This window comes from Podarcis muralis, chromosome 12 (assembly GCF_964188315.1).
Source record: "Podarcis muralis chromosome 12, rPodMur119.hap1.1, whole genome shotgun sequence".
Lineage (NCBI taxonomy): Eukaryota > Metazoa > Chordata > Lepidosauria > Squamata > Lacertidae > Podarcis > Podarcis muralis.
The window spans coordinates 39,349,447-39,363,465 of record NC_135666.1 but is presented as its reverse complement, the minus strand read 5'-3'; the positions used below and the strand labels follow the sequence as shown (position 1 = coordinate 39,363,465).

At 42.9% G+C, this 14,019-nt stretch overlaps 1 protein-coding gene across 9 annotated transcripts in view; it reads left to right on the top strand.

Moving 5' to 3' along the window:
- TBC1D5 (TBC1 domain family member 5) overlaps positions 1–14,019 on the top strand; it is a 286,484-nt gene that overhangs the window by 241,418 nt on the left and 31,047 nt on the right. For 7 of the 9 annotated variants that reach the window (XM_028750600.2, XM_028750602.2, XM_028750605.2 and 4 more), the window contains one exon: positions 832–4,830. The exons of 1 other annotated variant lie outside the window; for it this stretch is intronic. In XM_028750600.2, coding sequence (XP_028606433.2) covers positions 832–1,131 — 300 coding nt within the window. In that variant the 3' untranslated portion in view covers positions 1,132–4,830. Of the gene's footprint in view, positions 1–623; positions 737–831; positions 4,831–14,019 lie in introns of those variants that run through there. One more of the 9 variants, XM_028750606.2, reaches the window with a different exon arrangement.

The window sequence follows — 14,019 nt, the reverse complement described above, 5'->3', positions numbered from 1 at the left end:
TAGAAGATACTCTGTTCCAAGAAGCCATATGGCATTGGGTGTAAGGTTGTTAACTTTCAAAGCTACTGGAAGTATAATTCTGTCATATTCCATTTATTCAGTAGCAGCAGCAGATGGGAGAAAACATGCTTCATATCACTATGAGTTTTCCTAAACCGAAACTGGCAGAGGAAGGAGTGGGGAGATATTTCACCTCTGAAAATAGCAGCGTCAGAAAAAAAAAGCTAGCATGTTGCAAAGGATGCTGCAGGGAGATATATCTATATATGGCTTGAGAAACTAATTACATATAAATTTAGAGATTTCGTTTTAAAATGTGTAATGGAGTTATTTTAAGATATATATTTTTGCAATGCTGTAGTTAAGAGTCAAGCCTTATTAACGGTTTGCACTTTGCGAGTCACCAAGAGCCGCTTCTCGTGTGACATTTTTTCTGCACAGGGATAACTGAAATGTACAGGATCATTGTAAAGAATGTGCGGTTGCTAATGTGTTGGGAAACCGACAGCACAACTGTGGCGGGAGGGAGAATTGCATATGCTTTGAACGGCTTCAGTCCTGTGCATGCTTATGAGAGGGGACACCTTGACCCTATAAACCCACTCATCCTTTATAATCTGTAGGAGAGACCCTGCTTAAAGAGTTCCCAACTAGGACCCCCTTTATATGTGCCTTTACTGGTGTGTACCTTTAGACGGGAACGATGGTGGAGGCAACGGCAGCCACGCCTGTAAAGGTATGTGCTAGCTGTGATGATGGATGCAATAGGCGTGGTATTTAAAAATGGATTTTCTGACATGCTTGCCTGTTCAAAATTCTTTTGTTTCATAGGCTGTGGGCGATTCGAGTGGAAACTCTGCTAACAGGCACACGGATGACTATAGTCTACTTTCCAAAGAGGAGGGAGGGAATGTTTGTCCTGCTCCGGAGCATGTGCAGACTGTGCCAACCTGCAAGGAAGTGACCACCAAGAGTGAGGTCCCGTGTCACTCTTCCTTAGCCTTTTCTGATCCATTGATGGGGTCCATATCTGCCTCTTCTAGTAACCTCAGTTCCAGCCCTGATGATGACGACAGCAGCAGCAACAGCAAGGATTCTGATTTCACCATTGTTAGTCCCTTGGAAATTTAAGTCAGCCTGTGAGGTCAGCTGTGGCACATTGGTGTGTGCATCTGACACTTCATGGGACTGGGAAACTCATAAAACCAGAGCACAGATGTGGTAAAGGCAGTCCTTTTTCAGCAAGGAAATCAAGACAACAATTATGTAATGCCTTTAAAACATGCACATGTGAATCTCAAGATCTAATGTATACTAAAGGTACTCGTAGGTTTACTTTGTTAGCAACTTCTTGGAATATTGAAGTAGTAGCTCATAGTCACTCATCATGTAGAATAACATGAAGTATATAATCTCGTGGGTAGACAGGTGAGCATCTTTTCCAAATGTGGGGAAAGCAATTGAGCATCAGCTTGGATCCTGGCAGATTGATTTGGTCTCAGGAGGCACTCTTCCTCAAAACATGGCAGCTAGAAAATCTGAAAAGTAAAGGTTTCAGAATTGCATCCTGGTTGCATCTCAGGCACTAAGACAATTGGCTGGCCTCCTGAACCATTTCCTGAAAGAAAAATAACATGCTGAATTTACATACAGCAGAAACCACTAACTGCTGTTCCTATCATGCAAAAATTTCCTCGTAAAGTAATACAAATTAGGTGCACATTAGTTGCTTTGAAACATTTAGACTTTAGTCTCCACTAGATATAAACTTGTCTCCCAATGAACAAATTGTTGTTCATTGTTGTATATTATAGCCTGGAACATCTTTTTATAGCTATTTCAGGACGTCCACAATCCCCTCAGGCCCAGGACCAAGGCTCATTGTAGGGCCATAATGCAGCAGTGTTCCTTAGCCATGTAGAAACGGTTCCCTGGCACTCGTTTTTAAAATTTAATTTGATATGAGTGCGCATGATTATGTATACATCACCACATGGTTCCCACAAAGGGCAACAAGATTCCTCATGCTTTTTTATACCAAGGATGTCATGTTTCACTCTAGCTCAAATTTCTCTCACAATCTTAAGAGTAGGCTAAAATATTTCCCAAGGCTGATTCTGGCCTTGGGATCAACTGATATGTCAGTGTCAATAACTAGTGCATAGTAAATAATGCTGATGGAGTAGTGGCTATGTTCCTTTCTAGCTTTTAAGAGTGTAAGTTCTCAAGGTAGCTCTTCCTCTAAATCTCACACCCAGCATGGCCAATTTGAGAATAACCAGAAGGTAACTGCAGAGAAGAGCTACAGATCAGGGAAGCACAGGTCTGAGCGATTTTCCCATGGACCTGCTCCTTGCCCAGGGAAAACCCAGCCTTTAGCTCTAAATCAGAACAAACAGCAATCCATGGAAAACCCAATTGCTGTTTTCTCCACTTGAGCGCTAAAGAGCAGTTTTCCCCAGGAAAAAGCAGCAGGACGATAGGAAGTATGCATATGCCCAGAGACATATTCTGTTCTCAAAAGGCTTCTTCCTTTCCCAGGCAGCCAGTGCTAAACATTATGTGCAGCATTTCTCTAGATTACACTGACTAATGTCACTAAGCCAGGGGGAGAATTTGGGTTTATTGACATTGGTGTTGAACAGACTGAATTTCAGAAAGCTTCTGGCTTGCAGGTTGAACACAAGAAAACTCAAGGGATGGGTGGGTGTCCAGATATGCCCACCCATCCATTTCTGTATGCAAATATGCCATGACAAGGTTTCTCCAGATCTCATCAAGAGAGAGGCAATGGTTCAATGATGTCAGCCTCTAAAAAGACCTAATTAGCCCACTAATCTGGTCTCTCTCTTTTTAACTGCATTTGGAAAGGAAACCTCTTAGCCGTGAAATGTGTAACCCATTAGGGAAGGAGTTTTTACTAAGGGTGTTGTGCTTCATTATATATAATTATCTCTAGGACCCTTGGAGGTAACAAACAAAGGTTGCTAATATTAATGCAGCGTATCCCCCCCCCCCCCAAACAAAAAGCCTGTTCTGTAGAGAGATGCTGGTGAAAGATATTTTCAAAGATTTATCTCAAAGTAAGACACTTTGCTTGTATGCTTTAGTTTTATTTTCCAGACACACACACAGAGTATAACCACCGTCATGTAATGCAGTTGCATGGTAAGTGATAGGGCATGAAGATGTTAATGGTGATTAATTGCAGTTGTAACTTACATTAAGAATCCTTCTACCCCTCCATCTGCAGAATGAGTCATGCTAAACCAAATTGCAACCTGACCCCAAAGCATAAGCATAAGTGTTACATAACGGATAGCTCGCCTGAGAATATTGCCCCTGTCATTTTGTACAGGGGATTGTGGGGTTGGGAGAAGCGAGCGGTGGGAGGTTATTGGATCATATTTTGCCCTGAAGTGAATGGAATAAGATTGTTGGGTGAGTTTGCTCTCCCAGAAGTCAGTTGAGCTAGCAATACAGTGGTACTTTCCCCTAGTTTTGTATCCATGAATGTTCTGGGCAGATGACCCAAATTAACAGGTAATAGTTATTGAACAGTGGCATGTTCACATTTACATATTCAGACACTATCAAGTAATTCTTCACAAGATGATGCCCTTGTGCCTTGTAAAAGTGGGAGTAATACTGAGAGGTTGTGTGAAGAGCTTAATAGCAAATACAGTTTGTGAGGTCACATTGCTGTTCTTCTGCATGCAAGACCTAAAACATACTGTGGTTATGCAAGGTTTCTGTGCCAGCTTAGCACTCCTTCTCATTTAAACTTACACAGTAAACCACCTCAAGATTCAGCCTTTATGGCCTGTGCAGGCTTTTTTTTTTTAATATAATTTCCTTTGAATTTGTAAGGATGACAAAAAAGGATTACACAGCTTGTGATTAATTTTGATCCTTTAAATGTGACTAACCTTTCTGTTTAGATTTGTTTCTGTTATAAAACAGGGGAAAGTGCCATTTAGAGTAAACAGCTATTTAAAAGTGGGAAACCAAGTAAGAGAGAAACTAGAGTATGGTATATCATCTTTCATCAGGTGGGGGTGGGGGAGTTCATAGAGGGTTTTGTAATTTTGTTATGATTGACCCTTGCTGTCTACAGATAATTCAGGGATCATATTATTTTTCTTGTCAGAGCTGTCTTAGTGCCATGAAACAATGCAATTTATTTTATTTTTTGCTATTATCTTGCTGGGATTTTTTAAAAAAAACACGTTTGCTATAATTAGTATAACTTTACTTCCTCAATGCCTGTAATTATCTCTGGTTTCAGAAAATAAACAGTGCTTTACGGAAGGACAACAATGAAACCTAAGTAACTCCATTAGAGGAGTCAAAATTGGCACAGTCTATCTCAATGCTATACTGGAATTTGCTTTTTTTGATAATTCTGGAAGTGCTTGGTTTTGTATGCATGTCGATCCAGAATGACTACCATAATATTAGGTCATAATAATCCCATATTGCCTTACATTTGGATTCCTAGATGGTACTTTCCACTTTAAAGTACCAGTTTATTATGTCTTCTAAAATTAACCTACTCATCTTGTTCATGGGTATCAGTAATCTAATAGAAAATAATATGCAGTATAAATGGCTGCTTATAGTACTAATACGTGGAACTCTAAAATGTTTTTTTTTTCCAGCCTCTTCGCCACATGGCTCTTTCAAGTCTGTTGCATGTAATGTCCACATTACTGCAGAATGATTATGACCATATAGTGACTGGATGTTCATTTTTAGCTGTGGAAATTTGTATCTTTCCTCTAGAAGAATGTCTGACGTACTTTATTAAAGAAAGAACTAATATGCAGACGCTTTGCATTTCCCCTTGAGTTTTTCTTGCGAAAGTGACAATTATCCAACATCGTCTCCCTTAAAAAAAGGGGGGGCAGTTCCTACCCAACTTCTTGGAGTTCAGTCTGCTCAAAAGGTAGGAAGATTAGATTTGATCTAGTACCGTCAAGTTATTGTGTGCCTCATGTCCTCCTGTGAGTCAGCAATTTGTATAAATATGTCTATGCAAAAGAGAAAGTTAAAGGAATGTTCCTGTACACAAAAGTATGGAAAGAGCAATCCATTCTGGCCCATCTCCATACAAATCCTCATTGCATTGTGTTGAAGAGCAAGAACATAAGGACAATCAACTAGATAGAAAACAAAGAAACATTTGGAACAGAAACCTACCATCTTTGAGTGACAGTAAATGGTGTAAAACTGGGTGACAATGGAACTTCTAGTTTCTCTTCTCCAACCCTTTGCAACCCCTATCCATTTGTTCCAGGGGATTCCCTGAGCCCTGTAGTGTAGACTTCAGGGATGTGCAAGGGAAGAAAGAAGCAGACTCCCGCTGCATTGGATCTTATCCAGTATATCTTAAGATAGAAGTTGTTGAAGCCAGCAGCTAGCAGAACAACTCAAGTATAGCAGCTTTGCCATTGGGTAGGTACAAAGAAGCACCATTGACCACTCTCTTCCCAATTCAGAGAACTGTAGGGGTGGAAGGGATCATCTAGTCCAACCCCCTGCAATACAGGAATCGCAGCTGAAGAATTCTCGACAGATGATCATCTAACCTCTTGTTTAAAAACCTCCAATGAAGGAGAATCTACTACCTTCCCAGGTAATTGATGTTAAATTATTATTCAAGCTTTACAAACCCAGTTATAAACCTGGTTTCAAATTTTGGTTAACAGAAGAAATATAATTAGTGCAGTGTAAAAGTAATATTACCACCAAGGGCAAAGTACTCTTCGGAAAGAACCTCATGGAACTCAGGGCAGCAGGAAGGAACAAGGGATCTCACAGTACATTCCCAACAACCAGGGTTAGGAGTCTGAGAGCATGCCATCCAGCCTGGCTTCATAAGGGATCATACTGAGTAATGTGTAACACAGATGGTGTGTGCATTTTCTACCCCCTTCTATAGACACATCCAAGTGAAAAGCATGTTCTAATAATTGTTAAAGACAATCTGTTTCTGGGTGTGATGTCACCACCTGGATCCCCATGACTCTACCTTGTGCAGTGGGAAGGACAAGAATCCAAATAAGCCTATTTCAGGAAGATTGGGTCGCCAAACTATTTCTCAGGGCTGTTTTCTGAACTGAGCAATCCATGTAATGATTTTGCTGCCTGTGTTTATTGGTTTTCCTCTTCCTTCCTCCTTCCTTTTTCCTTTTGTGTCTTGCCTTTTTAAAATTGTAAGCTTGGAGGCAGGGACTGTGTTATTTCTGTTGATCTATTAGCCGCCCTGGGAGTTGTTTCTGCTTGAAAAGGGGCAGATAAATGCTTTGAAGGTATGAATAAATGAAAAATAGAGTACCGTTTTCTTAGAAAGATTAATGCGGAATACTAGGGCACGGTGCAGAGTCCCTTGTGTTGCACTTTGCAAACCATCTGAGCTCTAAATTAAAGACTTCTCATAGCTTCCTTCTAATGTAGGCCTGGTGCAAAGCAGTAACAACTGTTGGGTTTCAGTGCTCCTCTGAAAACAATGGACTGCTTAAATGGTGGCACAGCTACGTTGGTCAGCTTCCTGGCTTTTGAATGCCAAAGAGTTTTTTAAAGACTACTTTTACTGTTCTCCTGTGTGGGGCTCTCAAGTGTATACTTATGACAGTGATTAAACATGAAAGGTGTAATTTCGGAAACCAAACCTGCCTCCGTGCAGGATAGTAATCATCCTGCCTACCACAGTATGCTGTTCTCTGGAGGACAATCATCAGGGCTGTTAACTCTCTCATTGTACTTGCTAGCTAAAATTAGGGCCAAACTACACATTATGCAGGAGATCAATGAATGGATCACCTTTTCTTTCTTCCTTTCTTCCTCCCCCTTCCCTACTAAAATACAGCAATGGAAGCCTGTCTGGGTTTCTTGTGGGGTTTGTGTGTTAGCAACAGCAAGTCAGGGGCAGTTAGCCCTTTGCTCATCTCCTTCAGGATTCTCCTCTTCAAAATCCCTTGCCTAGGCTCCTGCTTTTCTGAGTAAACAGCAACTGGAGGGGTGCTCCTGTCTGGAAAAACAGCAGAGGCGGAAGGAAAAAATTAAACACCTCTTTCCACACCACTGTTCCAAAGAAACCAGCACTGCCCCACTGTGGGTGCACTCCAGTGGAAAAGAGGTTGGAATACCCAGACACAAATCTCCTGTGTAACCTGTAGCCTGGCCCTTTGAGGGAAGTGGAAGTCTCTGAGTAGGAAGTGCCTATTGAAATGCGTGTTGTCTACAATAAATTCTAGTGGCACCAACACGTAACATGATAGATGGTCCCAATAACACTTGATCCCGATGCAAGGAGGACAGGGACACCACCTGCTTCAGCTTATCTAGGGCAGTGGCTGAATTAGAAACGCACATGTTCTACTCCTCAGATATGGCAGCCTACTCTGGAATGGCAGTGCCCTGCCAGCAGGTGGCACGGTAGACTGGCACCAGATTCTCTCTATTGCTTACACCTCCAAATCGCAAGTTGAGTTTTATGAAAGTTCACTGCTAGTGATTTTGTTACTTGATACCTTAATGTAAAACACATTGTTGGGCTGTGAAGTATATATCCTAGGGCCAGTGCTGCTGGCACTGCAACTGAGACACAACGGTGCAAAAGGCTTGCAGTCTCTTCTTACAGTCCGTGTTCCACCCATGATCATGGGAGTGGGTGGAATGACCACTAGGCCTGATAGTGATTCCTTGGAGGAATCTGCCTTATACCAGGTAAGGCCATCAGTCTCACCCACTATTGTCAACTCTGACTGGCAATAGCTTTCTAGGGTCCCACTTTCCCCAAGCCTAGTAAACTCTTGCCCACCTTTTGAGAAGGAGGTGGGACAGCTCTAGGACACTGCCAGTGCCCTCCTTCCTCCTTCCCAAAGCCCAGCACCTCGCTTGCCCAGCTTTGGAGTGGCAGTGCAAGGGCTGGTGTGTTGGTGTCAAATTTAGACTTCACTCCCACTCGCAGGCGCCTGCACACCACAAGGCAGTGTGTGGTCCGTGGGTTCCACACTAGCAGCCCACTTGGTATGAAAAGCTGGACCACCCTGCTTTAGGCCATGTCCAGAAAGACACTAGAGAACAGAAGGTGGCAGGTGTGCCTGGATCACTGGTGTTTGATTTAACTGAGTGCCAGGCTCCTGAACCCCTTTAGATGTGTAAAGGGGGTGGGGAAAGAGAAAAGGGTGTCTGGTGTTCCTAACTTTAGCCCTGTTCCCTGCTTTTCATCAGTCACTATTGCATGCCTCTGGTACTCGTTTGGGGGATCCCCAGGCTTGGATTCAGACCTTGCAATGCCACTGACTATAACCGAGCTATGATCCTCCCCATCATAAACAATCTGCTCAGCTGTTGGTAATAATGTTACATCAAGCCCAAATCCGCATGCAGACATTCAAAATAGTGTGAGCACTTCCCATACCCTTTTGCTGGGCAAGAAGGAGGGCTGTTTTCACAACAGATAAATGATGGCCCAGGAAATTAATTTTCTCCCACTTCCTCTAGTACTACAAATCAGTCTCTTTCTTTTGAGTTTTGTCTGACAACCATCCCCACAGCTCCCATGAGCTCTTCAGATCATCTTTGCATACCATGTGGCAGATTTATTGTATTGCAAATCTTGGCAAAACACATGGGTAGAGATTTAATAATGCCAGCATGACAGCAAACACGTTGGGTGCATTTTGCTGTAGCTGTAAATTTAATTTGCATGTGTGTCCAGACTTGGTGCCTTTGTTATCTGATAGAGTTAGGCTCTGTTGTGGATAACATCATTATTGAGAAATCAGTTCAGTTTATAAGCGGAACACACGGCAAAGTTTCAGCTGATGACAGGGTTCCTTGGGCTTGCAAATTGAATCAGGCCACTCTTGAGAGGAAGAAAAAATATCCAGAAATGGCTTAAAAACCAAATTATTTTCATCCATGTGCAACAAATGTATGAAACTATGGGGGAAAACCAAGAGATGTCTTTGAAAGTATTTAAAATAAGGGAGGAAAGTGAGAGCAAGTTTGGTGTAGGCGTATCAGACTAGGACCTGGGAGACCAGGGTTCAAATCCCCACTCGGCCATGAAGCTCACTGGGTGATTTTGGGCTCATCTCTACCTCGCAACCTAACCTACCTCAGAGGGTTGTTGTAAGGATCAAAAGAGGAAAGAGAGAACCATGGAAGCCACTAAACCTATTGGAGATAATTGTGGGATATATATGTGTGTGGGTAGATTGAGCTTCAGGAGAGGAGAGTGTTCTGCTTAAAGACATTGCTGATGTTTCAGTTTACTGTTTGTGTAGCCTTGAACTGTTCTGTGTTGCATGTGACCTGCTCAATGGATCTGCTTGCTAAGAAGCAAATACATTGCCTTAGCTTACCCCAAGCATCAGGCCATTTGCTTGATTTCATTATCTTCTTGGAGCAGTCAATGTTTGGTGTACCAAAGTCTTGACAGTTTAGCGCCTCCCAAATTGCCCATGAGAGAATGGGTTGTTTACACTCCCCTGAACAAATTAGTTTTCATCATGATCAGGGCTAATTCCTCAGCATGCCCAAAGCAAAGCAGTCCATGACTCAAGCAGAGCTATTGACCCATGCTGAGCTGGTGGTTTCTCATTTATTTTGAGAGACTAACTGGAGTCTCCTTCAACAAGAGAACTGAAATTGGCCACGTCCCTAGTCTGACCTTACTCATGCATGGCTTGCAAGTATGTACATTTCACCCACCATTTACCTCTTTCTTTCATGTCTTCTGGAAAGATTAGGAGTGATACATGGTGTTCCCGGAAGGCCATATTTGATCTTGGATTCCTGCTATGAAGATTAGGAAGCAGCTTAAACTGAGACAAAACAATTGATGGTTTCTAAAAACAGCCAGCTTGGAAGTCAGCCCAAGAGAGCCCTACCTGCTGAGCTCAGATGTGGATGCATGCATTAACGGCTATTAAGGACATTTTGAAATTTAAGTTCCCACTATTTGAAGGTTAAGGATTAATGTTAACATTTATCTTGAGCTGGGCCCACTCAGAAAAAGCTCTGCTCATAGGAACTTGGGTTGACACCCTTGCTTTCATACTGAAACAGGCACAAATTAATCAGTTAAACTTTATCCCCACCATCACTACTGCTGGGCAAAATATGGTCAGTTGTATTTTCCATGTCACCCAATTAAAGTAGATGGCACTTCAGATACAACTATGTTCAGCAGCTGAACCACAAGAAGGAGCTGAGTGCTATATAGATATGACTCCTCCTACATGAACTTGCCTGTCTTTCAATCATGGTTGTCACTGGGGGCTCTGTTCTGTGTCCTGTAATCGGTAGGGACCTGGGGCAGAGCCTTATCAGTAGGAGCACCCCAACTGCACAACAAGGAAGTTAGACTGACCCCTTTTTGTTGCATATCAAGGGGGTGATAAATATATTTTTGTTCCCCAAGGCTTTTACATGCATTGTAATTTTACGCTTTCTCTGTATGGCTTGAGCATCTCTTCTTTCTTTTTTTTAGATATTGGTGTGGTTTTCTTTTTTATCCATTAAGGTTTTTATCACTTATTCAAGAAGTATTGTTACAGTTGCATAGTTACAGACACAGCTGTGAACCATTGTATTCAATCATTGTAATAAAAGAATGAAACCTGTGGGGCTCTTTTAAAGCCCAAATGAGAAATGGAAATGTTTTATACCTACTCAATCAATCAATAAAGCTTTCTTTCTTAAAGCAATGCACTGAGATCTGCAACAAAGAAAATGTTGCGGCATGGACTGCTCCTGTTAGGAATGTCAGCTAGGTACCCCTTCCCAGGATATTCCATTCCTCCTCTCCCCCTGCTCACCCACCCAGTAGTCAGTGTTTCATGGCTACTGATCCCACCCAGTTTTCAATGAGCAGGGATGGGGAGGAGGAAATGCCACATAGAATTTATTTCTAAAGATCATTGTGTTTCTGCAAGCCTTAGTGTGTGTGCATGGGTGGCCCATGTTGACTCCATACTCAAAATCTTGAGTTTGCTGTTTGTATATAGGATTAATTTTCTGGGTATGACTGTTCCATTTAGGGAGCTCTCCTAACTCCTGCTCTGGGATGGCGGGGTGGGTGGGTGTGGATTTGGCAAATATGTCTTTTCCCCCACAGTACCCCCGCCCCAAGCTCATCCAGCTCCACAAAAGCACCTGCTGTGCCCACTGAAGGTGTGGGTGCCTTGGGAGCTGGTGGTGTTGGTGTTTCTGCTGGCAGTAGCAAAATGGTGTGGAGTGGAGCAAGTCTGTCGCAGGATCTGCTGGATCCTAGGCTGGCCCAGACCATGCCTTTGCTATGCTTCCTTGGAGGAGCGAGGGGGAAAAACACCACCCTTCTCTGCCACTCTGATCATCCCCAAGTTAGGATTGCTCTGTCTAGCATCTTTTCCTTTTTAAATCTTCCTTCTCCCCCTCCTCTTAATTTAGCTCAATCACAGTTGTGTATTAAATTTTCTATTCTTCCTTGTCTCTTTTTTGGCTGGTGGTTGTCAGTTTTTTTGCAAAACGGCGACAGACGAGGCATAGTAATGAATTAGTACCTTGACACAAATCACAGACTTTCAGCCCTGAAAAGAAACATTCACATGTTGTCCTGACCTCAGTCAGACTACAAATATAGCCAGAATTGCCGGTTACCAAGGCAGTTAAATCTTTAGTTAATGAAAACAAACAGAGGTAGTAATAAGCGTGCTGGCGCTCAGAATTGTTCGGAGTATTTATAAATGGCACTTGCTGTTTAGTGGCAGGCATAATCGGGGTAATTATCAAGAGCCTTTGCAGAACTCGGAATGAAAAGTTCTTCTGTTTGGGGAACAAATGCAAGTCAAGCCCTCATTTCTTCCTGGGCCATAAACATTCAAAGCAGAAAATAGCTGTCATTGCTGCAAAGGCCTGTCCAGACAGCAGCTTCTCCTGTATTTGTTGGGTGCTGTAACTCCCTTGGCCAAGTGTCCTGGGAGGGTCCCACTGGTGCTGATGCCGATACCTATTTGGCCATTCTGCCAACCAGTTCCCTGCCCATTGGCTTAACTGGCTGCAGTAGCAATAGCAACTGGGTCTGATTACATTTCCCTACATGTCCTCAAGTGCCTGATGTAAACCAAGTGAATCTTGCCACATCCTAAGGATTATTGTGATGCAGAGCTGGGCTTTTTCTCTGGTGGCACCAGCGCTGTGATATTTACTCTCTCTGAAGTAAAATGGTGTTATCATTCTACTGGCTTTTAAAGATATTGTACACCTGTTTGCTTTAGCATTCACTTCATCTCTTTAGTCTTCTGAGTTGTTTTGATGAAATTGTGTTATTGCCTATTTTAACTATGGTGATTTATATAGAATCATAGACATGGAGCTGGAATGGACCACAAGAGTCATCTAGTTCCAAATTCATGCAATGCAGGCATATTTTGCCAAATGTGGGACTTGAACCCACAACCCTGAGATTAAGAATCCCATGCTCTACCAACTGAGCTGTCCCAGCTGTCATTTTTATATTTTGATTGGATTTTTATCGTGCATTTCAATTATGGGTGTTTATATTTCAATGCCTGCACAATTGGTTTTTATATTTGCAAACTGCTTGGATGCTTATCCTGGTATTAAGTGGTATATAAATAAATACATAAGACAGTAACGGCAATCGGTATTGGTGTCAGGTACACTTCCCCTGTTTAGGGAAGTTTTTAATGTCTGGTGTTTTATTGCTTTTTTATTGTTATTGTTATCATTAATTCTGTTGGGAGCCATCCAGAGTGGCTGGGGAAACTCAGCCAGATGGGTGGGGTATAAATAATAAGTTGTTGTTGTTGTTGTTACAGTGCTGGGCTGAGACAGTGAATAAACCCTCTGCTCTCCTTTCTTGCACAAAGGGCAGGCTGCAGCAGGGCTGCACTTTTAGCCCCGGCCCCATTGTCTGGGTTTCCTTGACCAAATACAATGGCTAAAGCACCAGCCCCTCCTTGCATGTGTGGATTGTCTGCCATTGGCACACTCACACAACCAACTGCTCTAATTGGGCAGCACCCCCTACATGTGAGGAGGCGCAAGCACCTTGGCTTGGCTTGGCTTTTGCATGCAGACAACCACATGCAGTTGCTATGAGAAGAAGATCCATTGCTGGGACAGGGTGAAAAGAGTGGCTCCTCTCCAGTCTGCATCCAGGTGTGCTCTACATGGAAATAACAAGTGTGCATGGCTTTAGTTTTTGTGTGATTCTCTCTTTTCTTGAGTGATGCACAAAGGCTGGAGAAAAGAGCTCCAATAATGGGCCCAGCAGGAAGAAAGGAGGGAGGGGTTGTTCAGGGGCTCACTAGTACAAGAAATTTTTTACTCTACCTGTTTGGGAGTCCAAAGACTCCTCTCTCGAGAGCTTGAAAAACCTGAGAATTCTACAAACCTAGCCAACTGCAGAAACAGCTTGGAATAATATCGGCGCAAAACAGATTTCTATTTCTCTGCATCTAAGGTGAGCCTTTGCAATGACCCTTCTGGGCTGCGTTGTTTAGACTCCCCTTGCTAGTCCCTGCTTTGCCAACTGGAGAAGCAGGGATCTCTCTCAGTGTGAGCAGCAGATGTCAGATATGCTGAATCCGGTTAATTAATGCATTTTTGCCTTTTGAGTCATACTGTACAAATATGTTTTGTTTACCCCTTTTTCTCAGTGCTACCATATATGCTGCGTAGATTACTCATATGGTGAGAGCATCTGGGACTCTGTGTTGTGTGGTACAGAGAACGGGAATGAACCCGGACTCTCTGCCTCCCTTAACAAACAACTGATGCTGATAAAGCCTCGCCGTTTCAGCTGTCCATCTACATTGGTCCATGTAGCTCAGTATTGTCCACACTGATTGACAGCAGCTCTCCAGGTTTTTTAGGCAGGGTTCCCTCCCCCCATCCTACCTGGAGATACCAGAGATCAAACCTGTGACCTCTGCCACTGAGCTGTGGCCCTTCCCATGGCTGCCTTGCTACCAAACGTGCTTTTTTTCCTGGATCAGG